The sequence below is a fragment of the Dromiciops gliroides genome, chromosome 1 (assembly GCF_019393635.1).
Source record: "Dromiciops gliroides isolate mDroGli1 chromosome 1, mDroGli1.pri, whole genome shotgun sequence".
Classification (NCBI taxonomy): domain Eukaryota; kingdom Metazoa; phylum Chordata; class Mammalia; order Microbiotheria; family Microbiotheriidae; genus Dromiciops; species Dromiciops gliroides.
The window spans coordinates 51,515,515-51,541,891 of record NC_057861.1 but is presented as its reverse complement, the minus strand read 5'-3'; the positions used below and the strand labels follow the sequence as shown (position 1 = coordinate 51,541,891).

Below are 26,377 nucleotides of genomic sequence, written 5' to 3'. Positions count from 1 at the left end.
CAGCTCTGAACCATTCAATTTCCCCCACATTTGGTGGACTGGTATCGTCTCAGTCCGTAGAGGGGTGGAGAGCCTCTGTCCCAAGGGATGGGAGCAGGGGCGCCAGGTGCTCAGCGGTGGCGCCAGGAGACACCTCTCCACAGGGTATACGGGAATGGCATGGGGGTAGAGGGTTCCCCGGGTCAGCGAGGCCAGAAGGAGAGCGTGCAGAGCGTCCCCCAAGGCCGTGCCAGGTGGGGCGGGGCGGGGTGCTCCTCCGATGACTGCATCGCCGCCTGTTTACCTCTGGCAAGTTTGCAGCGGCGCAGGGGCTGGGCAGGGCTGGGCTGTCCCGCCGTGACGTCCGGCGCCCCGGACCCGGGGCCAAGGAGACGAGGATCGGCTTCCATAAATAGCGCAGGGAGGCAGTGCACGGGGAGAAGAGCGAACGCCGTCTAAAGTCTTACGGGATCCCAGTCCAGAGCCGGAGCCCGACAGAACTCAGCGCAGCCTCGCCCCCGTTACCCAGAGACCCCACTCTTCAGGACCTGGGCACGGCCCCAGTCGCAGCCATGCCCTTATCTCCCTCCTGTGGGCTGCTTCTCGCCTTCGCCTGCCACCTCGTCACGGGTCAGAGACAGGCACCAGTGGGTAAGCGGCGTTTGGGGATCCCGGGGCGCCCCGAACCCTCACTTCTGGAGCCAATTTCTCAGTTATTGCCGTTCAGGTCCCATCCTGACCTGACCAAACTTGGGGATCCTTTCAAGCCCTAATATTTGGGTTGGGGGTGCCCCAAGGAGTTCGGACGCAGCGCTCCTGGAAAATACGAACTGGTACCCTCGCGCCACACCCCAAACCTCTGTAGCCAGTATGGGAGGTGTAGTTCTCAGTGCAAGGGTCGGCATTCACTGAGCCTTGGGAAGCTGTAAAGGGTGTGGGGACAACCTCCGTCCCTTTGAGATCCGCAAGGCTAGCCCATCCTGCTCCCCTTGGAGTCAGCATCCTTGCCCTCTCTGAACTACTTTAGTTTGGAAAGGTCTCAGGCCCTGAGAGAGGTACCCCAACCCCAACCTCAGAGACAGGCGTAGCCACCTCGGTCGGAGAGTGCCAGGCTGAAGGGAACCCAAGCAGCCTGGCCAGCCCTCGAAGGTAGCACGCCACGACTAAGGCACACAAAGCAGTCCCTAAGTCGAAGGCTGAGGAAAGTGGTGGAGGCGCATAGGCGCACAGGCGCACATAGGCCACGCACCGAAGAGGAGCTGAGCTTCGGTCCGCTTCCGCCCGCTTGACTGTGGACTGAGCTTCAGTCTCTCTCCTCCACCAGGGTCCCTAGCCCTTTCCACCATCGCCAACCCCTCACCTCAGCCCTCGCTCCCCCTCCTCCCAACGCCCCTGGCCAAAGCATCGGAGCCCTCAGTATGGTCCGTGGCCCCTTCCAAGGACTCCGGTGTCTCCCCAAGGTGATAGAGTCCTCAGCACAGCTCCCCCCTCCCCTCCGAAGGCTCCTAGGATTAGAATCCCCCCTACCAAGGCAATGCCTTTCCCGGATACCCCAACACCCCCAGGCTCCGCCCAACACTACAACAGCGCCCCTCTCTGCTCAGGGGGAGACGTGGCGCCCCAGATGCTCCGGGAGATGAAGGAGACCAATTTGGTGCTGCAGGAGGTGCGGGAACTCCTGAAACAGCAGGTGAGGAGGCGGCCCGGGTGCCCAGGCCTCCCAGAGCTCCAGGGCTTCCTTTCCTCCCAAGACCTGAATGGGAACAGTCTAGTGCTAGCCTTTCACAATGGGGAGGGCGGGGGAGGCGCAGCTCCTTTCCCCTTCTCTGGGGTCCTTCTCTCCAGTTAGGTTGTGGTTACCTGAACCTCCTTTAACCTTCCCCACACACACACACACACACACACACTTCTCTTCCTCGTCTCTTCTTCCAGATTAAAGAAATCACCTTCCTGAAGAACACGGTGATGGAGTGTGATGCTTGTGGTGAGGGCCCACGGGATAGCAACATTGGGATGGGGAACAGAGCCCGAGCAGGGAACGCAGACAGAGAGAAAGAGACAGAAGAGACAGAAAGACGGGGAGAAGAGACAAAAGAGACAGAGAAAGGAAAGTCGAGATAGAGGAAGAAGAAATAGAGAAACAGAATGGAGAAGAAAGGGGGGAAATGAGACAGATACCTCGAAGTAAAGGATGGGAGGGAGAGAGAGATAACAAGGAAAAAGAGAACAGTTAGATACCAGAGAGCTAGAACACGGACACACACAGAGAGATACAGAGACATGGACACAGACACACAGAGGCACAAAGAGAAAGACAGAGATAGAGACAGTTACAGAGACAGAAAGACGCAGAGAGACACAGGCACAGACATAGAAAGAGACAGAGACACAGATGCACACAAACACGCAGACACAGACACAGACACACAGAGAGACAGAGATAGACACAGGCACAGACAGAGAAACAGAATCAGAGAGGAAAAGACCGCAGACAGAGACTGTCTCACAGCTAGTGTGGCCTGGCGCACTGGACTGGGCGGGGCGGGGGGAGCCGGTGACTTGTGGGGTGTGGCCTCTGATTGGGCCCTGCCCGCTCTTCCCCTCGAACTCAGGCATGCAGCCGGTGAGTAGCCTGTGGACAAGCGTGCGGCCGCTGAGCCGCTGTGAGCCCGACTCCTGCTTCCCCGGCGTCACCTGCACCGACACCCCGGGCGGCGGCTTCCGCTGTGGACCTTGCCCTCCTGGCTACTCCGGCAACGGATCCCACTGCACCGACGTGAACGAGGTCGGTTGGATTTGGGCTGAGGGCAGGAGAGGCTCTGGAGGGGGGAGATGCTCCTGGGGGACCCGAGTTAATACTCCCCCGCCCCTTACTTGGCGCATTCCTCCCCGCAGTGTAACGCACACCCCTGCTATCCCCGGGTCCGCTGTATCAACACCAGCCCGGGATTCCACTGTGAAGCCTGTCCCCCTGGATACAGCGGGCCCCACCACGAGGGCCAAGGTCTGGCTTTCGCCAAGGCCAACAAGCAGGTGAGTGTCCCTTCCTGGATGTCCCTAGGGCTGTGGGAGTCTGTGTCTGTCTCCTTGGGTCTGTGTGTGTGTGTATATCTCACCATTCACTGATGCAGACCACAAGAGGGCAAAGGGGAAGGAGGTGTTGAGAGGAGGGAGGGGTGGCTTCCAGTTCTTTGGTATTAGAGAAGGAGGAGGAAGTGTTTAAAACAACATAATATGAAAACTGAAAAGACCCTTAGAACACAGTGTCAGGGCTAGAAAGATCTAACAGAATGTAAGAGCTGGGAAAACCTGTAGAAATTATAAAGTCTAAGTGCTTTCTTTTCATAAATCCCATCCCTGAGACCCAGGGCTACACAGCTAGCCAGTGGCAAAGCCTATACTTGGATCCAGGTCTCCTGACTTCCAGTCCAAGGATTCTATGGGGACAGGCTTTGAGGAACTGGGCTGGATCCTTTCCACAAAATGCCTCCATATTCTGGCTAGCCCTTGAAGGTTGCATGAGTTAGGGTTTGACAGGCAAGGAAGTCTGGGAGAGAGAGGAAACAGCCTGAATGGAGGCTGACTGAAGCTGACAGATGTGTTTCAAGGTAAAGAAGAGGGAGACTGGGGGCCAGGGCTTAAGGGGCCCGGAATGGTAGGCTGAAGAGTTTGGGACTTTTCCTTTACATTATGGCATAGGAGGCATAGGAGCAAAGTCTGGCCTTTGAGAAGATGTCTCGGGGCAGCTAGGTGGCACAGTGGATAAAGCACCTGCCCTGGATTCAGGAGGACCTGAGTTCAAATCCAGCCTCAGACACTTGACACTTACTAGCTATGTGACCCTGGGCAAGTCACTTAACCCTCATTGCCCTGCAAGAAAGAGAGAGAGAGAGAGAGAGAGAGAGAGAGAGAGAGAGAGAGAGAGAGAGAGAGAGAGAGAAAGATGTCTTTGTAGCCTGGTTGGGGGGGGGGGGCAGGATTTGAAGAGAGGTTGGGTAGTCTGTTAAGAGATCAATAGAAATTCCAGATAGTAGGGGATGATGCCTGAGCAAAGGTAGAAATGGAGAAGAACTGGGAACAAATCGGAGATGCATAATGGAATCCAAATAGATAAGAAAAATGCCCGAAAAATGAGAGCTGTCCAAAAGGAATGAGTTGCCTTGTAGGTAGTGAGTTCCCTGTCACTAGAGGTGTTCAGAAGATTAGATGAACAACTGTCTGGAGTGCTATAGAGAAGATTCCTATTCAGGTATTGATTGTGTTACACTGTCTCCAAGGTCCCTACTAGCTGTGAGAGTATGTGGCCTGAGGACTGAGTGGGAGCAGTGGGGAAGGGTTAGAGCTTGGGAGCTTCAGGTTTAATCATAACTTGTGCTTCTCACTTCAGGTTTGCACTGACATCAATGAGTGTGAGACCGGCCAGCACAACTGCGTCCCCAACTCTGTGTGCACCAATACTCGGGTGAGGGTCTAGAGAGAGGGATGAGGGAAAAGTGGGGATGAAGAAGTGGGGAGCAGTGTGGGGAGATGGGGAAACAGAGCCAGGCTGAAGGCATCTGGGAAAGGAAGAAGGGGCAGCAAGAGGAGGGGGTGCCTCTGGGAGGAGATGGGCAGAGGAGGGAACCCCAAGGTCCTTGGGAGGGAAGGAAGTGTCCCAGAGCTTGGTCATTGATACTTTCCCTTCCTCTGGGTCCTGGGGCAGGGATCCTTCCAATGTGGGCCCTGCAAATCGGGCTTTGTGGGGGATCAGGCCTCTGGTTGCCGGAGGCGGACCCAACGGTTGTGTCCTAACGGGGAGCCCAGTCCCTGCCACGAAAATGCAGACTGTATCCTGGAGAGGGATGGCTCTACCTCGTGTGTGGTGAGGCCTGGGCCTAAGGGGTGGGGAGGATATGTGAGTAGAGCATGCCCATAAGGAAGGGGCACTGGTGTCTGAGGGGAGGAGGTGGGGGGAGAGGGGGAGATGTTCCCTGGGAAAGCCTGAGAGACCCTGGGAAGGGAGGGACGTGTGTGGGGGCTCTGTCTACACTGTGTATAAGGGATGCACAGATGTGTGAGGTCCTTCACTTTTGGACCTGGAAGACCGGCTTTGAGAGTGCGTTGTGAGGTTCAGGCTGGGAGTTCAAGGAGGGACTGGGTGGGAAAGAGGGTGGAGAAGGGGGGCAATGTCTGTGAGTTCGGGATGGACTAGGGGGTGAACCCGTATGTGTGTCTGTGTGTAAATGAGAGCATGGGGGTGGGGCGGCTCTAGGAGCCCGGGCTGGGGGCAGGGTGGCTGAGCCCCCTCTTCTCTTGCAGTGCGCTGTGGGCTGGGCTGGCAATGGTCTCCTATGTGGCAGGGACACTGACCTGGATGGCTTTCCCGACGAGAAGCTGAGGTGCCCGGATAGGAAGTGCCGGAAGGTGGGCTCCTCCCCCTACTGTCCTCTCGGCTGTCCCCTTCTCACAGCCTCCCAAAATTCAGCTCCTGCTGCCATACCAATCCTCCCTCAAGCCTTTCCTTCCTTTCCCGACCCCGAAGAGGATCCCACAGGGGGATGGGGCTTCTGTGGCCAGCTAAGCCATCTTCTACCTAAGCAGGACTTCTTCCCTGATCAGAGTCATCCAGTCTGTGCTTGGGGACGTCCAGGGACAGGGAGCTCACTACCCATCCAAGCAGCTCATTCTTCCTTTGGATAGCTCTAGTGATTAGGGAGTCTTTCTTTACACTAGGCTGAAATCTCTCTCTGCAACTTGTGGCTCAGTGAACACCTTAGGTCTTTGTTGAGCAATCTGTGACCCAGGCATGCCCTCCCCCTCCCCCCCACCCTCCCTTGCCCTTCTGTTCCAGCCCCCAGGCTTCTGTCCCCTCCCACACTCATACCCTCATCCTTCTCCAGGATAACTGCCTAAAGGTGCCCAACTCAGGCCAGGAGGATGTGGACAAAGACGGCATTGGGGACGCCTGTGACCCAGATGCCGACGGGGATGGAATCCTAAATGAACAGGTGAGACGTAGGGTGGGTGTGGAAGCAAGAAAGGCAGTTTTGGGGAGGGAGAGAGAGGTTAGAGACACAGTGCCTACCTACTTTTCCGCCCCTCCGCCCTCTAGGATAACTGTGTCCTGGTTCGGAATCCAGACCAGAGAAATGCCGATGAAGACAAGTGGGGCGACGCCTGTGACAACTGTCGAACAGAAAAGAATGATGACCAGAGGGATACAGACAGGGATGGCAAAGGGGATATCTGTGATGATGACATCGATGGGGACCGTGAGTTTTGGTTTTGGGTGGAAGCGGTGGGGGTAGGGGTGAAGCTGATGGCCAGACCCCTTTCCCTCCCTCTTCTGGCTGGGGAGATTCACAAAACTGCCAGGGCGGTAAAGCAAAAAACAGTCAACATCCGACAAGCATTTATTTATTAAGCACTTACTATATACTCTGCTAAGCGCTGGAAATATAATGAAGAGCAAACATACGGTCGCTGGTCTCAAAGACCTACAGTCTAATGGGGGAGACAACATATAAATAACAAATAGGATATGTATGGAATAAATTGGAGATGACCAACACAAGAAAGGCACTGACTAGCTAGCATTAAGAGGGACCGGGAAAAGCTTCTGCAGAAGGTAGAATTTATGCTGAGACTTAAAGAAAGCCAGGAAGTGGATACAAGGACAGAGAACATTCTAGGCCTAGGGACAGCCAGGGGAAATGCCTGGAGTCTGGAGATGGAGGGTCCTGTGACAGGAACAGCCCGGGACCAATATCACTGGGTATGACTATGTGGAGGTGAGTAAGATGGAAGAAGGGTAGGAAGGGACCAGGTTATGAAGGACTTTAAAAGCCAAACAGAAGCTTTTATGTTTGATCCTGAAAGTAATAGGGAGCCACTGGAGTTTATCATACAGGGGAGGTGACATGGTAAGAGCTGTACTTTAGGAAGGTGACTTTGACAGCTGAGTGGAGGATGAACTGGAGTGGGCACTTGGACTTGTGGCAGGCAGACCCACAAGCAGGCTACTGCAATAGTCTAGGCATGGTATGAACTCAGATTCCCAAGGGATGGTGGCCAGACAACAGTTCATCTGAAAAAGATCTCGGGGTCTTAGTGGACTGCAAGCTCAATCAGAGTCCACAGTGTGTTATGGTGACCTTGGGCTGCATGGAAGACTAAGGAGCCTGGGTTCCCATTACCCTTTGCTAGGGTCTAACCACATCTAGAGAGCTGAGTTCTGTTTGGTGTAACTTTGAGATGTTACAAAAATCAAAATTGACAGGCTGGCCAATAGATTAAATATGGTTGGGAGGTGGTGAAAGAGAATGAGGAGCCCAGGATGAACTAGGATTCGAGTTTGAGAGACAAGGAAAATGGTGGTGCCATTAATAGTAATAGGAAAAGGGGCAGCAAGCTGGTGCAGTGGATAAAGCACCAGCCCTGGATTCAAGAGGACCTGAGTTCAAATCCGGCCTCAAACACTTGATACTTACTAGTTGTGTGACCCTGGGCAAGTCACTTAACCCTCATTGCCCCACAAAAAAAAAATAGTAATAGGAAAGTTGAAAGGGGGTGGGGACAGGGAGAAGGAGGAAGATGAATTCAGTTTCAGATGACTGCTGGACATCTGTTAGATATGTCTTATTGGAGATTGGAGCCTAGAAGTCAGGTGAGAAATTAGTAGTGTAGAAGTGACTCCTTTTCATCTATGGGCTGCAATCAGGTGGTCTTTGAGGCTAAAGTACAGCTGACAAATCTCACATCTTGTGATTCCATTCAAAGAAGTCCAATGTCAGAGTCTTGGGGGATACTCACACTTAAGCAAGTAGAAGAATAGGTCTGATGGGTAAAGAGGAGAGGATGCCTATTTAACTGGCATAGTGGACAGATTCATGAATTGGGAGTTCAAACTGAGTTCAAACCCCATCTCTGACACTTACTAGCTATGGGACCCTGCCACTTAACTTCTCTCAGTCTCAGTTTAGCTATCTGCAAAATGGGGGTGATAAGAGCACCTACTTCCCAGGGTTGTGAGGATCAAATGAGATAACACATGTAAAACACCTGGCCATATGTAACAGCCAGTTAGGAATTAGGAAAGTCAACAGGATACCCAAAAGTTGGAGTCGAGTGTCCAGCACTTTAGGATGTATGGTGAGACCCCTGGGATCTGGTGACCATCGGGGAGATTTGGGAATGGATCCCAGATTTCTGGACTGGAGGTAGCTTGAGGCCAATGGCTGCTACATTTTTGTCTTGTACTCGCAGCATGTAGCACAGTGCCACAAATGGCAGTAAGTGCCTAATAAATTCTTATTGAATATTCTGGTGGTAAGAAAGTGTAGGGGGGCAGCTAGGTGGCGCAGTGGATAGAGCGCCAACCCTGGAGTCAGGAGGACCTGAGTTCAAATCCAGCCTCAGACACTTGACACTTACTAGCTGTGAGACCCTAGGCAAGTCACTTAACCCCAATTGCCTCACTTTTTAAAAAAAGGCGTAGGCAGCATGTGTAGACAGACTCCAAAAGGAGAGCAATAGAACAGAAATTCAAGAGGGAGCACATTAAGGACTGGAAAAACTAGACATTTGTCCTCATAATAACAACAATAACAACATTTATATAATGCTTTAGGGCTGTGAAGTCCTTTCCATACTTTATTCTTACAACAACCACCTGAGGTAGATACTCTTATTCCTCCCATTTCACAGATGAGAAAACTGAGACTTGGAGAAGAAAAATGGACTTGCCCAGGGTCTCACAGCTAGCATGAGAGTTTTGCTTCATACTCACAACCCCCAATTTAGTAAAGGGCCCTTTCTACTATATCAGAGCTGCCTCTGAGTCTAAGAGCCCACATCTGTTTTGGGTGGTCTGATTTGCCCAAGAGGCTGATCCACCAGACTCCCAGAGTCCTCTATCTTAAGGTTACTTCTAGTGGCCACCTCCTTCACCTCCCCACATCCTCCTCCAAATTGGCCCCAGCACCGGCCCCTCCTGGTCCTTAGGGTAACACCTTCTCTCTTCTTCTCAGGAATCCGGAATGCTGTGGACAACTGTCCAAGGACCCCCAACCCAGACCAACGGGACGGTGATAGAGATGGGGTGGGAGATGCCTGTGATAACTGTCCACAGAAAAGCAATCCTGACCAGGTAAATCTCCTCCCCATGACTAGGTGAGACTTTCCTCTACAACAGCTGATGAGATTAGAAGTCCCCAGCTCCTGACCAGGTTAACCCTCCCCATCCCTGAACAGATTAGACTCCCTTCCTATTCCCATGTCCAGTTTAATAATTTTAACTCCTAAACACCCCCTTCCTTACCCTGGCCCCTGATCAAGGTAGAGCTCTCCCCAGCCTTGAGAATTGTCTAACCTAATCAGGTTAGACTTCCCCTCCCCCAATCTGTGACCAGGTTAGACCCTCCAACTCCTGCCCAGGTTAACCCTCCCCATCCCTGAACAGATTAGACTCCCTTCCTATTCCCATGTCCAGTTTAATAATTTTAACTCCTAAACACCCCCTTCCTTACCCTGGCCCCTGACCAAGGTAGAGCTCTCCCCAGCCTTGAGAATTGTCTAACCTAATCAGGTTAGACTTCCCCTCCCCCAATCTGTGACCAGGTTAGACCCTCCAACTCCTGCCCAGGTTAGACCCTTCCCCACTCCTGATCAGGGTAGATTTCCTCCTCCCCTTTTGTTCCCTGGATGAGCCCCTGGACCTTGCCCTCAGTGTGGCCTGCTGGTGGCCACAGGGAAAGGATCAATACCTGGCTAGCTCTCCCAACACTTGGTGGGTTTTGTTTCCTCAGAAAGATGTGGATCATGATTTAGTAGGAGACGCATGTGACAGCGACCAGGACCAGTAAGGAGACGGGGGTCTGTGCAGCTTGGGGAGGGGCTGAGGTGGAGCTAAGAAGGTGGGAGGGTGTGAGGAGACACCCGGCCCTGTCAGACCCTTGGCCCTGCCTTCCTCCAGGGATGGCGACGGGCACCAGGATTCTCGGGACAACTGCCCCACCGTGCCCAACAGCTCACAGCAGGACACCGATAAGGACGGGCAGGGCGACGCCTGTGACGATGATGATGACAACGATGGAATCCCAGACAGCCATGCTCCGGGGCCAGACAACTGTCGCCTTGTCCCCAACCCAAACCAGGAGGATACTGATGGTGAGATGAGGGTGGGACAAGAGCGTCCCTGGGAGGAAGGGGGTGGTCAGAGGCAGCTCCAAGGAGAGGGCTCCAGAGGAGAGGACTGAGGGGGTCTAGGATGGGAAGAGGCTGCAGCCAGGTTTCGGGCTGGGAAGAGAGGGGAGACAGTGTATGGTGCCAGACCTCCGCTAGCCAGCGGGAGGTCTCGGCTGGATCTTGAACCTGGAGTCTCAGCCCTTGCCTTGCCTTGCCTCCCTGGTCTGCAGGGGATGGCGTAGGCGATGTGTGCCAGGGTGACTTTGATGCTGACAAGGTCGTGGACAAGATCGACGTGTGCCCTGAGAATGCAGAGGTCACTCTCACCGACTTCCGGGCCTTCCAGACTGTTGTTCTGGATCCCGAGGGAGATGCGCAGATAGACCCCAACTGGGTGGTTCTCAACCAGGTCTGCTTATTGTCCAAGGGCAGGGCCCAAGGACAACTGAGAGGAGGGACCGAGGAGGGGCAGGGCAAGGGTGGGGCTAGAGGCAGGGCCTCATCATGCCTCCCTATCTCGCCTCCTGCAGGGGATGGAGATCGTGCAGACCATGAACAGTGACCCAGGACTGGCTGTGGGTGAGCATAGGGCAAAGGTGGGGTCTTCGGGGCCAATGCTGGGGTTTCCCTGGTGCTGAGCCCAGGGCCCTCTCTGGGGACTTCCCTCTTTCCCTTCCAGGCTACACGGCCTTCAATGGTGTGGACTTCGAAGGCACGTTCCACGTGAACACCCTCACGGACGATGACTATGCCGGCCTCATCTTTGGCTACCAGGACAGTTCCAGCTTTTATGTGGTCATGTGGAAGCAGATGGAACAGACGTATTGGCAGGCCAATCCCTTCCGGGCTGTGGCCGAACCTGGTATCCAGCTCAAGGTGGGCTCCCCCACCCCCAGCATCTATCAAAGCATTCCCAACTTCTCCAAGGGACCCTCAAAAAACACCCCAGGAACCCTGTTTCCATTCTTCAGGAGCCTTCGAGCCTCCCTACTGTGGGTGCCCAGCTCTGCCAACCCCAGGCACCCCTCTAAACTCCTCTCCAGGAAGCCCCTAGATCCTGCCCAGAGAAGCTCCTAGACTCAAATCTCTCTACCCCCAAGGGCCCCTACATAGACTCAATCTGAGGCCACCAAATCTACCACTAGTGATCTCCCATTGGCCGCTAAACTGGACCCCCAACATACTCCCTGGGTACGAGGCTCCCCCTCCAAATCTCCTCTCCTGTATTCCCTCCCAAATTGGCTGTCACATGGGCAGCAACCTTCCCACTCTCTTTTGCCCTACTCTAACCAAAAAACCTGATCTCGGCTTCAAACATCATCCCCTTTGCTCCCCTTTCCCCCAAAGCAAATTAGTACCCTGATAACCTCCCTCTCTGTGACCACTGAAAAACCAGCCCAATTATTCTCCAGGGGCCTGTGGGAGAGCAGAGAGCAAAGCTCCACATTTCCCTGTCTCTGCCAAGTGTATCCTTGTCCCCTCCCCACCCTTCCCCTACTCCCCAACCTAGGCTAGTCTTAGGATCTCAGAGTTAGAATGAGAAAGGTCATCCAGTCTAACTCCATTTTACCCAATGAGCAAACAGAGGCCCAGAGACGTCAACTGTCTCGCTCACAGTCCCACGGGCAATCAGTAGCAACGCTGACATTTGAACCCAGGGCTTCTGAGTCTCGACTCACATGCGCATTTCTGTGTGTTGGGGTTGTGTGTGTGTGTGTGTGTGTGTGTGTGTGTGTGTGTGTGTGTGTGGTGGGGGTTAGGCGGTGAAATCATCCACCGGTCCTGGGGAGCATCTGCGGAATGCCCTGTGGCACACGGGCGACACAAATGATCAGGTGAAACTTCTCTGGAAAGACCCAAGAAACGTGGGCTGGAAGGACAAGACATCCTACCGATGGTTCCTACAGCACCGGCCACAAGTGGGCTACATCCGGTGAGCCTCAGACCCCAGTCTTGACCCAGCCAGCCTCCGCCCTCAGTCCTGATTTTGGTTTTAACCTCTGACTCCAACCCAGTCATTAAGGCTAATTAGGCCCAACCTCATCTTGTTCCTAAAGCTGACCAGGATGCAATCCCCAGTCCTACTGAACTTTGATCTGGAACCATTCTGATTGTAACCTCTAACCTTTGACACCACAAACAACACTTAAACCCCAAGCTGATCCACAACTCTCTGACCCTGTTCCCGGTCCCATTCAAAACTCAGGTCCCTTTCCCCTTGCAGGACTACAACCTTTCACCCCTCCCTACCCAGCCCAGCTCCTTCTTCCTCCCAGTATTGAGGGCTTATGTGTGTGTGTGTGTGTGTGTGTGTGTGTGTGTGTGTGTGAGTGAGTGACCCGCCTGAGCCCTGTGAATCCCCTCCCCCCTCAGGATCCGCTTTTACGAGGGGCCTGAGCTCGTGGCTGACAGTAACGTGGTGCTGGACACGACTATGCGAGGAGGCCGCCTTGGTGTCTTCTGCTTTTCCCAGGAAAACATCATCTGGGCCAATCTCCGTTACCGATGTAATGGTGCGTGGGGGGCGGGGCGGGCACCGGGACAGGGGATGGAGAGCTGAAGGCTGGGGGGAGAGAGGAGCCTGTGGGAAGCTCTCCTGGCACCCAACGGGCCTTGGGACAAAGTGAGGACTGTTCTGTGGCCTCCGGGAGAGGGGAGGGACACGGTCTGGCCCAAGTCTCACAAGCCATGGGGATCTCACCCTTGCAGACACCATCCCAGAGGACTATGAGGCCTATCGTCTGCAACATAACTAACGGCAGAGGGAGGGGGTGGCCACCTGCTCCTGGCCAATGCCCCCCCAACCCTTGTACATACTACACCACTAACCCCCAGCCCGGAGGGCTGCCGGAGATGAACACGTTGGGGCCCCTATGGCAGCGGGCCCTCAGGGCAAGGTCAACCAGGTGGCCCCAAGGCGACATCCTCAGTACCCTGAATTCCCTGGAACAAGGATGGGGGAGAGACTGTGGGGGCTGCCACTCTCCCTCCCTGTGGACGGTGGGGGGAGGGGAAAGGGAGCAAGCAGGAAGGACAATAAACACCTCGGTTCATTCCCACTGCTCTTGTCATCAGTCCCGGGTGGGGAGAGGGGAACCTGGCAAGACCCACCAGCGGTGGGGGGGAGGGGTTCCCGTGGATCCTCTGGTTTAGGAGCACACAGGCCTGCCAGCGTCCATCCGTGCCCGCAGGGTACATTCATGTGCTGCTGTGTGTTCATGTGTTCATGAGTCTGCATTTGGGCACCCCCTGTGTGTGCCCGTGGCACTAATCAGGAAGCCGGGAGAGGAAAAACCGACCAGCCAGAGACGAAAACATTGGAATTTTATTACATTTCCTTTACAAAGAATGCAAAGATACAAAGACAAAAGCGTCCACAGGAAAAAGAGAATAGGGCTGAAGTGGGGTGGGGCCAGGCAGGGCCGGGCGCCTGCAGCCTGGCCTGGGTGCAGACACAGATGGGGGGGGCCACCTCCAAACTCCCACTTCTACCTACCAAGAAAGCAGAGCCCAGAAACATCTGGGGCCCGGGGGCCGGAGGGTGCAGACGGTGGACAGAAGGGGTTTGCATATATCAGTGAGACCAGACACAAGTCCTCAGGTGCAGAGACAAGTTGCTGAACCCCGGAGAGGCAGCTTGTCAAGGTTTCTAAATCCCATTCATTCCTCCCCCAGACTCCTTTTCCTGTTTGCTGGCCAGAGGCAATCAGGGGCTCAGGACTCCTGGGGATGGTCTGGGTTATCGACCACTCGCCCAGCCTGGTGGGGGAGCTTGGCCTCATTCAGAGTTTGCTCTCCTGCTCCTGTGCAAAGGAGACAAGGGCAGGGCCCAGCACCAACACTGACCTATTCCCAGCCCCGCCCAGTCAGCCAGGCCAGATGAAAATGAGGCCCCTCCCCCCAACCCAGGATGGCCCTAGGACTGGGGAGAGGCAAGGTCAGCACCTAAAGGAGCCCTTCCCAGGAGGGTGAGGGGTTTAGAGGTGGTTAGCCCCATTTCTCTGGATGTGGCCCCAGGGGCTGAGGAGTAATATTTAAGGCCTAACCATAAGCTCCAGGGAGCTGGGGCTTCAAGACCTGCCAGCCCTGCCCTTGGGAAGCCTCCAGGCTCCAAGAACAAGAAGAGGAAAGCCCTCAGTGTACCCCTTTTGCCTAACTGAGCTGGGGTCTCCTCCTCCTCTTGTCTATCAGTCTCAATTTTCTTTGTTCCCAAAACTCCCTGGGCCCAGGGGCCCAGCTGTATACCACCTTAATTCTCTTGGGGGTAAAGGCTGGTCCCTTACCTAACCAAAGTGTGAGGAAGGACTGGGGGTGGGGGGATGCAGTGGGATTAGGATGATGGGGTTCTATCTATGGACTCTCCCTTTCATCCAGTCTAAGTTCCTGCCACTGACTGGGCCTCAGTTGCTCCATTTGCAAAATGGGGAGAACCAGCCCCCGATTTCTAACAAAGAAGCACAGAAGGGAATTCATCTATAGATCCTCTGAGCTCTTAACACTTAGTTCTAACTGGGGTGAGGAGACTGGGGAAGGGGATATATTTAACTCTACCCTTTGGGGGCCAATTCTCCAATTTGTGGACTAACCAGGGCTTTCTGTTTTTCTGCCTGCCCATGAACTGACTCCTCAGAGCCAAGGGTGGCTATCAGGCAGAAAAGAGGGTAGATTTCCATCCCTGGAGATCCTCTGCAGGTGGAGCAAGGGCCATGAGGTTTGGGGGCCATGTGAGCTAGCAGATGAGAGGATGGCATCCCCCTGACAGTTAGGAGGCCCTCTGAGAACACTGGCAGAAGCCGAGACTTAGAACTCTAGAATGTCAGAGATGTTAGGACCCTTACAAATTGGCAAGTCCAACCATCTAACATTTAGAGATGAAGAAACTGAGGTCACAAGGGGGAGACTTTCCCAACATCCCATGATGAGCCTGAGGCAGAGTCAGAAGTTCTGACTCCAAGTCCTAGGTCCTCTCCACCTTGAAGGACCAGAAGCCTCAGGCCCCTAACCCTCCACCATGGCAAGCCTTCCCCTCCTCAACAGAACTTTGGCACTCCTGCCAGGCTACAGAGAAAGGCAATACAGGGGGCTGGGCAGCCCTCCAGACAGCTGCATCGGGAGGGTCCCCAGGCTCAGTGACTTCTGGGTTTCTCCTGATGTTGAGCAGGGGAGGGTTGGACTAACTATTTGGTAAATGACTCTGGGTTGACTGACAAGGCCAACCCTGGCTAGAACATTCCCTCTTAGGTGCGAGGAGGGCTGAAATTCTAGAGGCTGCCACTAGATGGACAGCAGTGCTGGGAGAGCCCTTAGGCAAGGGCATTTACCAGCAGGAAGCCCAGCTCTGCTCAGCCCAGTCTGATGGGCCAGTGCTGACAGCAGGTCATGCCAGGGGGTTGAGATCGAAGGGCAAGAGGGCAATGGGAGAAGTCAACTGTGCCTCCTGGCTCACTTGGGAAGCTCACAGGGCGGTGGGGGGCCAGGGGTGGGGCAGTGGCGGCTGCTAAGTGGGCATCCTGAGGACCAGCACTGTAGTAGAAGCACAGGTACTGGGGAAATGCCAATCTCTACCCACTGAGCCAGGCCCTGCCAAGGCAGGAGGCTGCATTGTCTCCTGGGGCACAAAAAGGACCTCTAGTTATCCGAATGGGGCCAGTCTGGTGTAGAGAAGAGCACAGGACTAGGAAAGGGGGGGGGACTGACACCCCTTCACACCCTGGCTCTGGGACTGACTGAATGATCTTGGGCAAGTGGCCTGCCTTCCCCCAGCCTCAACTCCTCCTCCTTGCATGAGAGTTGTCGGGCTCTGAACCCTTGGATCCTGTGGGCTGTGATGAGATCACAACTGGGCCACCCAAGTCTGGCTGCCAAGGGTGGGCCCTCACTGTTCCCACAGACTCAGGTCCCCTTCCTGTCCTTTCACCAAAGAGGCCAGTTACCAAGAGGGAAGAGGCTGGGAGGTGGCAGCAGCACCTGAGACCCCTTTGGGCAATGGGCCAAAGCGAGTATCTGCAAAGAAGGAAAAGGTGGGGCAGGGAGAGGGGATGCCAGCCAGGATGCCAGCTGTTTACTGCAGCAACAGTGGGAGGGTCTAAGGCATGAGAGAGGTTGGAGGAGGGAGCCCCAGGGACAGGCAAAGCTGTCCCTGGTCCCTCGACTCAGCTTTACTTTCAGGATGGGGAAAATGAGGACTGGCCAGTGTCTTTGCAGCTCTACGAGGCCTGGTGGTGTTGCCCACAGGGGGAAGAAGCCAAGACTATGCAAGAGCAGAGGAGCCCACAGGCAGAGTGGGTGCCAAAGGGGCTCCTCAGAGCTCGAGGAAGCTAGGCCTGATGGTCTTCACTGCCCACTCACTCAGGGCCTTCACTATACAGCTCAGCCCAAGGGGCCCTTGGCTTGGCTGCCTCCCTGGAAGGAATCGGTGTGGGGACAGAGGGCAGAGGGGCTTCCCACTCACAGGCTGAGCTCCTGGAGCCAAGGCGGGGCTTCTCCCCTTTGACTCCAGTCAAAATGGCCAATCACCCAAGGGCATCCGCAGTGAGGGGCTGAAGGAGAAGGGGAGTCTTGGTTTTTTTTTTTTTTTGAAAGGATAATTCACCAGAATGCACTGGGGACATCTCATTAATAGTAGGGGGAACTAATTCCTAGGATTTAGGAGCAGAAGGGCCTTTTAGAGAGAGAGATCAATAGTCCAACTCCCCCATTTAACCCACAAGGAACCCAGGGAGCAGCAGAACTGGGATTCCAACTAAAGAACTGATTCCACGGGAGCACATGGGCCAGTGCAGCCCTGTGCTGCCTGCTCTGACCTGTCAGAGAGCGGAGGGGACAGTGGGGAACAAAGGTTCCTCTTTCCCATTATTCTCACCGCTTCCCTCTCCCCAGCCTGGGCCTGGGCCACCCAGCTCCTGGATTCTTTCAATCGTGGATGAGGGTGAGGGTAGGGGACTGCCCCATCTTTGTGTTCTTAGAGAGAGAGAGCTCAAGAGAACTGGTCTGATTGCAGAGAGTATGGTAGGAAGAAGAGAAGCCACAGGGAAAGAGCTTCAGTTTAGATCTGCAAGGGCCATGTATTCTGACTGCCTCATTTTACACGTGAGGAAACTGAGGCTCTGAGACTTTAAGTAACCTGTCCATGGCCAAGTGGCTAGTAAATGGTGGATGTGGGATTCAGACCAAGGTCCCCGATTCCAAATTCAGCTTTCTCTGCAACCCACCACTGAAGGGAGAGCAGGGCAGGGGTTAGCCTAAGAGACCCAGTTCTCTGTGGCATGATAAGGAGGACTCTTAGGGAAGGGGGTCCGGTCATTTGGCTGCCCAGCTCTCTCTTCCACTGGATCGCCGGCTTTCAAGATGGAAGGGACCTTGGGGAGTAGGCAGAGCAGGGCTCTCTACCTAGGGTTTGTGAATCTCTTCCTAAAATATTTGGGCTAGCAATAGAATTGGTTTCCTCTGTAATGGCCCCAGTGGAAGTGCCTGTGACAAAACTCCAACTTAGGACAGGCCCTCAACCTCTGCTCTACCCAACACCACATCAAAGCCACACAGACTTAATACATCCAACGGGGCTACCATGATCTACCCTGCATGACCTAGATCTGGAGTCAAAGGACCTGGGTTCAAACCCCACCTCCAGCCCCTCTGAGTCTCAAATTCCTCACTTGTAAAATCATTCTCATTGTACCTGCCACCTCACAGGGCTACGGTGGGGAAAGTGCTTTGGAAAGCGCCAAAAGTATGGGAGAAATCAGGGCTGTCCTTACACGAGAGCCAAATTCCCTGGTTGCCCATCTGCACAGAATTCTCCTTCCTAGCTCTAACTCCCAGGTCCAAGGTGTGTGTGGAAGCCTCTTACTCAGAGCTCGAGCGGGCTGCTCGTTTCCTGCCTGTCCCAGTAGAGGTGACAGATGACATCCTAAGATTTAAAGTCAGAAAGGATGTTTAGGGACTGATCCAATTTTCTTTACAGAGGAGGAAACTTAGAGCCAGGGAAGGCAAATGATTTGCCTCAACTCACATGAGCAGTAGCAGGGCTAGGATTTGAACTTGGCTCCTCCGAATCCAAATGCATTGCTCTCTCCGTGAATGTGGACACACACTTCACCCCACCCTCACCCCGCTCACGGCTGCCCCAGATACACCCAGCTGTTTCTGTAGACAGTCGTTGTTCTACTCTACAGATCTCTGCAGATGGCGGCAGCCATGTCCTTGCACGTGAAGGAGGTCTGTCTAGCTAACCTTTGTTTGGGTCAAACCTGCCCAAGCATGTGATGAAGTCCCCCACGCCTCCCTGACCTGGCTGCCTTTCTCAAGCCTGTGGAAGTACAAAAAGCAGATCCACAGGAAGTAAGGGGCTGGTCCTGCCTATATAACAATCTTCCCATTGGCTTCTCAGCTCCCTGAGGGAAAGACACCTTAGTCAGTCATCTCTGTGTTCCCTACAGCACGGGGCCCTGGACAAAACAAACATCTGTGTCCTTAATGAGCAGCACTCAGAAAATGGGTAACAGAAATGTTGGGGGTCAGGAACCTGGGGCTTCATTAACAAGGAGGAGTTAAAGAGTTCCACGTTCCTCAGGTAAAGTTTCGCCAACCTCCTTGCCTCCCCAGAGTGGCTCAAGTCCCTAATATAAAATAAGCAACAAAGAGTACAGAGAGATCGTTTGGGGGAGGGGGCTTGTTCTTTTTAAAGGAATACTTCAGTGGCCCAAGAGCGCCCCTGCAGGCAGGGAGGATCTCCAAAAGATATGGAATCCAAAGGAGAAGATCCTGGAAAACCAAAGTCTGATGGGTTGAATACAAGAAAACCCGGGTGGGGGTAGGGTGCAGGAAGAGGGAGCAGACTTATTTTTACTTTGCACCACATGGCATAGGGACAATGGAGTGTCTAACGGGGCTTCCTGAGTACCAGGGTGATTTGAAAGCTCAGCTAGAGAGACAGGCCAGATAGCAGCAGCCAGTCTTCTAGAAGAAACTTAGGAGCCAATGTCTGGAGAAGAACAGAAGTTTGTGCCCTGGGACCCAGCAGAGGTGAAGGCCTCTCGGCACCTAGCTTAGCCAGCCTGGTCCCATCTGAGGAGCCTAGGGTCAAATGCCCTTGACTTCGGGGCGGAAGGTGGTGGGGGGGACAGGATGGGGCCGGAGGACTTGGGTTCGTGGTTTTGCTGGATTTCCTTTAAGAAAGAAAAACATCTAAAAACAGCAGGGGAGATGGGCTCGAGGTCTGGCTTTGCCAATTAACCTAAGATGCTTGGCCTTGGCTAAGTCACCCCCTCCTCTGGACCTCAGTTTCTGCCTTCATAAAATAAAGGGGTTGAGCTAGAAGCTAAGTATTAGATGATCACTAAGGCCCTTTCCTACTAATATGAACTCTGAAATTCCTTCCAGCTCTGACATTCTGGGTTCCAAGGGCCCTCCCAGCCCTGCCATTCTGTGCTCTAAGGGCCCTCCCAGCTCTGACATCCTGTGCTCTAAGGGCCCTCCTAGCTCTGACATCCTGTGCTCCAAGGGCCCTCCCAGCCCTGCCATTCTGTGCTCTAAGGGCCCTCCCAGCTCTGACATCCTGTGCTCTAAGGGCCCTCCCAGCCCTAGCATCCTGTTTGAAGGGCCCTCCCAATTCTGATGATCTATAGTCTCAGGGTCTTGCCACCGTGGATGTTCTGGGATGCTCTGGCTCGAGAGTAGAGGAGCCACAGTAGTACCCTCACTCTCTCTAGGAGGAGTTTCACAAAATTCTTTGTTTCACGGGAGTTCCCTCTATCCAGGAAAAGGTTTTGAGCAGCACAGGACACTGACCATGAGCTCATTAACATGCGGGCGCAGCCCTGAGACACATGTCCTGCTGCCGCCTCCAGTCCCATGCAGGTCTCATGCAGGCGGCACAAAAGTCAGCCGGCGTCGATCCCGGTTTACAGAGAATGCAGACATCAGTACTATATACATGATGCAAAACAATACCCCCTCCCACCCCCAGGTTCCCGAACGGCAATAAATAGCAAAAATCTACAGGGTCTCTTTGTAGTCACAGTATTTTCTACATGATGAGAGTGCAGTTTCCATTGGTTGGTTGCTTTTTTGCAAAAAAGATTGGCAAACACAACAGTCTTTCCTGGGGAGAATGTTAGAAAAACCAACTAGAAATCTACTGGCGGGCAACCGTGTGGGGATTAACCCTTTGAGACTGAGAAAATGAATGCCCTGGGAGACTGGCCATCTGAATGTCCTCGGCACCAAAGTCAAAACCAAACTGTTTCATTTTCTATGCTCAAGTAATTCCCTTCTTATTGGTGGCTAAGGTTCCTGTCCTCCTGCCTTAGGCTGGGAGCAGTGGCCCAGCAGCATTCATTTCTTTGGTGGCTAAAAATCAAACCCTTTTCCCTAACCCTCTATCCCAGGCCCTAGTGCTGCTGCTCCTTTCTCTGACCCTCCAGTTCACCTGGACCCCTGGTGCCCAAACAATAAATTTTCCAAAGAAGTTTTTTAATCCAAAAGCTTACATGAGTGACAGAGAAAAAAAAAAGCCCATTTTATGAAATCATTCATCAGATCTCACCCATAACCCCAATGATAGAGGGGTGCTCAGTGGGCAAGATAAGGGATATCCCAGCAGCACAATCTCCTATCTTCAGGGTGTTACCAAGATGGTGCCCAGCATAACATTCAGTTTCTCAAAGGGTTAATACACATCACAGAGCTGCCTCTCTCTTTGGGGTTGGAGACAAGGGACCCCTGCCTTTGCCTATCATCCCCTTCCATATCACGCACCTCCAGAAAGGGACCAGAGAGAGAGAGAGAGAGAGAGAGAGAGAGAGAGAGAGATAGATAGATATTGGCTAAATTAGATGGTCCCCAATGCCTTGTCTGAGAATTGCATCCAGATGGGTTATTTTATTAAGGCCATTTTTTTTAAAAGTTCTACTTACAATTCTAATAATAAACAAACTCTCTTATGTACATGTAGTTTTGTCTTTGTTTTTTTTTTGTTTTTTAAAAAAAAGACCACGTTCTCCAAGGTAGCATTTAGCAACATCGTGTCCCTGTAAAAAACTACCCACAACACAATCTGGTTAGTGAATTGAACAGACAAATACCTTCCAAACTGGATGCTTCATTAAGAGACAGTGGTTTAAAAAAATAACGTCTCACAAACAAGCATTTTTCGTGCACAAGGTTTGGCTGGCCCGACCGGGCGGGGGACACTGAGTCAATGAACAAACAGAACTATCAGAGAGCAACACAACTGGCAGGAAGCACAGCAAATTTGCACAATACCTTTGGCTGTTCGGAAGGAAAGGACTGTGATCGTCTTTAGGAAAGTAACTCAAGCTCTTATGGGTGTGTGCCTCTTCCATTGGAAATGAACATTTGGGGGGGGGGAGTAGGCGGGAGTAGGAGTAGGGGAGGTAGAAGTAGAGAAAAGAAAAAACAAACACAGCATTAGCAGAGGAAAACAAGCAGACGCCAGGAGCGTGGTAGAGTCAGGCAAGATTTTCTCGAGCCTTAAAGGGAGAAGACAGAGCCCTCCCCACCCTCTACCCCAGTTCTTCAGGAGAGAAAGGGGAGGGGAGAATCATGTTTCAGAAGTTCCTATTCTAAGAACAAAAAGATCCCCTTGTCCTTCATGTCACCTTGGTGCAAATGGTTAGAAAACAGCCCAGAAGCATGAAGGAGGATGAAGGTTATGACCGGCATGGACGGAGGGAGGTATGGTTCAAGGAGTTGGGCCTCCCCTGCATCTCTCGAAGCACACAGAAATCTAGCTATAACTCATGGCCTCCTTGGTCTCCCCAAAGTATCGCTTCGGAGGGTTATCTCACCTTGCCTCCTTCACCCTCCCAGCTCATTCCAAATCGAGGTGGAGGCAGGAAGCACCCCCTGAAGGAGAAAGAGAAGAGTCTGACAGTGACCCCACCCCTCCCATGGCATTTTGGTCAGCAGTAAGGGGAGGGGATGGGGAGGAGGAAATGCAAATTAACGCTGATGTGATAAAAGTTAAAAGCCTTTTTTGAATTTTATTTTAGGGAGGTGGCATACACTTGACAAAATCATATCTGAATGAGCTGCTCTCTATGCATTCCCTTCCAGAGCATTTATTACCAACTAGCTGAAAATGATATAACTCAAATGAAAAGGGGGGTGGGGCAGGGGAAGAGGGAGTAATTTGTCAAGTTCCATCATGGAGGACTGTTGAACGCATCTACCCAAACCATCCAATCTTTCAGGACAAGGAGGGTTGGGGGACCCTTGGTAAAAAGTTAAAAACCGGGACAGCTAGGTGGCACAATGGATGAAGCACCGGCCCTGGATTCAGGAGGACCCGAGTTCAAACCTGACCTCAGACACTTGACACTTACTAGCTGTGTGACCCTGAGCAAGTCACTTAACCCTCGTTGTCCTGCCCCCCCCCCAAAAAAGTTAAAAACCAAATCAAACCTCAGACTCAGGAGTTTTAATACTCCCCTGCCCCTATGGGAGTCAGGGAATGGAGTGGGAAGAGCAAATGACCCACAAAATCTTTAAGTTGTGATCATGACTTCCTGTGGGACCTCAACAACTTCCTGACCCTCCAGTTTCCTTCTTTGTAAAGGTCAAGGCTGGACTAGAGGAGGGCTTCTTAAACTTTTTCCACTCGTTACTCCTTTTTGCCTGAGAAACTGTTAATACAACCCTGGGTCTATAGGTGTATAAAACAGGCATACATAATCTTTGATTGTTGCCAAATTTTTCAAGACCCCCCACATTCTTAAACCCACAGTTTAAGAAGCTTTGGACTAGATGAAGGGTTCTTAACCTGGGGTCCGTGAACTTGTTTTTTCCAAAATACTTTACTTGCTGTATTTCAGTATAATTGGTCTCCTTTACAATCTCATATATTTTCTATATTTAAAAACATGATTGTGGAAAGGGCTTCTGAAGCTTTAGCAGACTGACTGCCAAAGAGGTCAAGGACTTAAAAAAGGCTAAGAATCCCTTGGCCACAGGATTCCTAAGGTCCCCCCATGCCTGGCAGTCTATGAGTCCATGGGTCTGAGGAGCACTCCAAACACTTCCACTAGGGCCTTTCCCTGGCTGTTGGCTGTGCTGTCATGACAGCCCAGCAAGGAGGTCTCCCAGCCTTGCAGGACCCTGCCTGGCAGAGCCCTAACTCACCACCTTCTGGAGTTAGAGACAAGGAGGGTTTGGCTGCTCTGACCACTTATTTGGAGACAGTGGAAAGGTAACATTCTTTATTTAGACTTAGACGTTGATGGGATTGTTTCTGCTTGAGAGTTGTTTAAAATTCCAGTTGGTTTAAAAATATAGACTATTAACGCCTATCATTCTGGGGATGAAAACACAAGTGGATGCTCTGCACAGACATTACACAGGGCATCAATGGCTCCATGGAGTTCAGTTACGTCTCGACTATCCAAATACTTAAATACAAAATGAAACAAAAACAGAAAAAAAAATCACAAATTCCTTAAATAACAGTATGTAAAGTTAACTGAGAACACATAACAGGTCATGAACAATAATAAAAAATAATGCCCCACCTTTCCTTGGATTCCTCCCAGGAAGGAGACCCCTCCATTTCTGCCTGGGAATGGTACGAACAGGCTAGAACTGGAAAGGCTTGGCGGGGCCGGGGCCAGAGATGGGGTCAGGGTGGAGGATGGGTGGGGAAGAGTAACAGGGAAGAGGAAAGCAAGTAAGTCTGTCCAACTTGGCCACAGAAGTCATTCTAGCTGCTTTAAATCTTCTGCTCTCTCCTTCATTTTCACCAGGTAATGAATTATAGTACTTTTTGTGTGCTCAGAAATATAAAAAGAAATCTCTCCAAATAGTGTTTAGGTTTGCTTTCTTATGCCCTCTCTCTCTTTCTCTCTTTTTGGGGGGAGGGAAGCGCCCATCCAACAAAGCTCTCCGAGATGGTGCCTGCTCTAGCTGCTGCTCCCTGGGTCCCAGAGAACACGGTTTTGCCAAGGGCTTGAGAAAAGGCAGTGAGGGCTGAACCAGTGAGGAAACAAATCAGAGAACGCACAAGGCATATCCACATGGGAGAAGCGCCATGACACTAGGAAGCTGTTGTGGGGTCAGAAGCCCCGGAGCTCTGCCCCCCCCCCCACCTCTGGGTGCGAGGAGGGGCCCCAGAGTTATCAGCCTGGACACTCAGCCTGGAAGCAGGGAGGGAGGGCATGACAGCAGAGATGGCGACTTGAGGAGCACATGGCCAATGCCTGGGGATCTTACAGATAGAGACTGCTCAGGCGGTGGGCACACTGCTTCCTGTTGGTGACCACCCTCCCTCCCTAGTGCAAGAACAAATTCACAACCTCACGCTGGGACTCAGGCGGGAAGGCGGATGCGGGATCCAAACTCATTCAAATGGCAACAAGTAGACTGAACCGAAGGGTCCAAGATGGCACCAGGGGGTGAGGCTGGGGGGGTGAGGGGACGAGGGGGTGGCAGCACTGCAAGCTTAGAACGACAAGCTTTACTCGATTGAATGGGGCAGAGCGGCTGCTCTCGGGAACCACGGAATCTGACGCCACTGACCCGTGGGCTGTACTCAGTTCAGCTGGGCGCCAGGAAGGTGGCACGCTCCTAGGCTCAAGGTTGTCCACGCCTTACAGCCGGTCCATTCGGAAAGTGTCCTCTGTGGCGGGATCGGTGAGGACCATGTCAGGATCATTGAGCATGTGAAGTCCATCTAGGGTTAAAGGGTCAATCTTGAGTTCGTCCAGGGGGAACTGGGAATCCGAATCAAAGCTGACATCGCCGACTCCTGCCAAAGTGCTGGTCAGTTCTTTTGATAAACTGGGAGGGGACTCCCCTGTCACTGGAATTGGAGAGGAGACACAAAAAGAGGGTCAGCTTCTTCATCCCAAACATAACATCCTGATCCAGAGAAGAACAAATGCTGATTCGAAGAGAAGCGTTTAGCTCACCAGACATCTCAGGCTATGCCTGAAAGGAGCAAAGCTGATTCTCATTGGGTAATAGTTGGGCTTTTCACATCATGCTCATACCTACTGTATGAGCGGGTACAACAGGCTTGGGGAAGATACTAAAGGAAGAGCCAGAACTCATGCTTGAAGTTGCCTTTGTAAGTCAGCTTGGGTGTGAGCGTGAGGCAGAGGGACATCAGAAATGTCTGAGCTTGGAAGGCCTTTAGAACATGGGAGAGAGGGCAGAGCTCTGCCCCCATTACTGTTAGAGAACAGGGTTCTGACCAGGAAGGACACCAGCTCAAGTCCTTCACGAGGTCCTGGCTGTCTCAGTGGCTGCCCTTAAGTTAAACATGTATGTTAACAGAGCAGATTAAAATGAGCCAAGTGAGGCTAAACTCTTCCCTCTACTAAACCGAACCCCTGTGACAGCAGGACGGGTGTTTGCCGCCAGAGATGGCCTTCTTTGGGGGTCAAATCTACACCATGAACACTCTCTGTCTACACTTGGTCTAAAACACCTCTCTAAATGGCAACTCAGTCACTAGTTAATTGGTTTTCTCATTCTGGTATAACACATGTTCTGTCTCTTCTGCAAGGACACTATATAATCCCTGGTCTGGGAATCCAAAGATCTGGTTTAGAGTCTGATTCAGCTACGTGCAAGACTGTGGACAGGTCTGGGTCTCAGTTTCTTCATCTGTAAAACACTTATCAGATGCCAGTTCCCAAACTTCTCTTCAAACTGAAAATGCAGGGAATCTGGTCTCTTCAGTCAGGGAAGCCTGCTTCTACCCAAGAAGGGCCAGCCCTAGACACTATTATTCCTCTGTTCCGGGAATGCAGGCCCATGTCACCCAGTCTTTAAAGTATAGAGTATACACCACTTACCCTAAGAAGCTTCCCAATATTGATATAGAGCCAATTCTAAGCCCTAAACCCCAGTACTACTCATTCCTATGCCATAGATAGATGAGATATATATATATACACATTTAAAACCACACACACACACACACACACACACACACACACACACACACAATCACATAGCATCAGAAAATGTGCACATGGTAACAAACTGAAATATAGTTGCATTTCTGTCCATGTATTTGCATGTTCCTTGTCCTAAGGGAAGATACTCATTTCAGCACAACTCAACAAACATTCAATAAATGTCACCTAGGTATGAGGCATTGTGTTAGGCATTAGAGATAACAAGACAAAAACAAAACAATCTCTCAAGGAGCTCATATTCTACTGGGTATGAGTTTATTCTTCACCAAAAATGCAACCAGTAGAGTGCTACA

General features: G+C 52.4%; 2 protein-coding genes across 2 annotated transcripts in view; one reads left to right on the top strand and one right to left on the bottom strand.

Moving 5' to 3' along the window:
- Window positions 1-449: 449 nt before the first annotated feature.
- On the top strand, window positions 450-13,185 carry LOC122734383 (cartilage oligomeric matrix protein). The gene is made up of 19 exons (XM_043975171.1): window positions 450-630; window positions 1,584-1,669; window positions 1,912-1,963; window positions 2,592-2,764; window positions 2,875-3,012; window positions 4,367-4,441; window positions 4,682-4,840; window positions 5,278-5,382; window positions 5,859-5,966; window positions 6,071-6,230; window positions 8,988-9,106; window positions 9,765-9,817; window positions 9,932-10,125; window positions 10,374-10,552; window positions 10,674-10,722; window positions 10,823-11,019; window positions 11,904-12,076; window positions 12,517-12,656; window positions 12,853-13,185. The coding sequence occupies exons 1-19, from the start codon at window positions 552-554 to the stop codon at window positions 12,897-12,899; spliced, it is 2,286 nt and encodes a 761-aa protein (XP_043831106.1). The 5' UTR covers window positions 450-551; the 3' UTR covers window positions 12,900-13,185.
- A 265-nt stretch (window positions 13,186-13,450) lies between these two features.
- CRTC1 (CREB regulated transcription coactivator 1) overlaps window positions 13,451-26,377 on the bottom strand; it is a 141,905-nt gene continuing 128,978 nt past the window's right edge. The window contains 1 exon segment of the mRNA XM_043977013.1: window positions 13,451-24,958. Coding sequence (XP_043832948.1) covers window positions 24,747-24,958 — 212 coding nt within the window. The 3' untranslated portion in view covers window positions 13,451-24,746.

What these genes read in the sequence shown, in the direction of transcription:
- LOC122734383 (XM_043975171.1), top strand. Translation starts at nt 552, where the DNA reads ATGCCCTTATCTCCCTCCTGTGGGCTGCTTCTCGCCTTCGCCTGCCAC. An exon ending in CGGATAGGAAGTGCCGGAAG is followed by an intron (nt 5,383 to 5,858) that starts GTGGGCTCCTCC and finishes ATCCTTCTCCAG; the next exon opens with GATAACTGCCTAAAGGTGCC. An exon ending in TGTGACAGCGACCAGGACCA is followed by an intron (nt 9,818 to 9,931) that starts GTAAGGAGACGG and finishes GCCTTCCTCCAG; the next exon opens with GGATGGCGACGGGCACCAGG.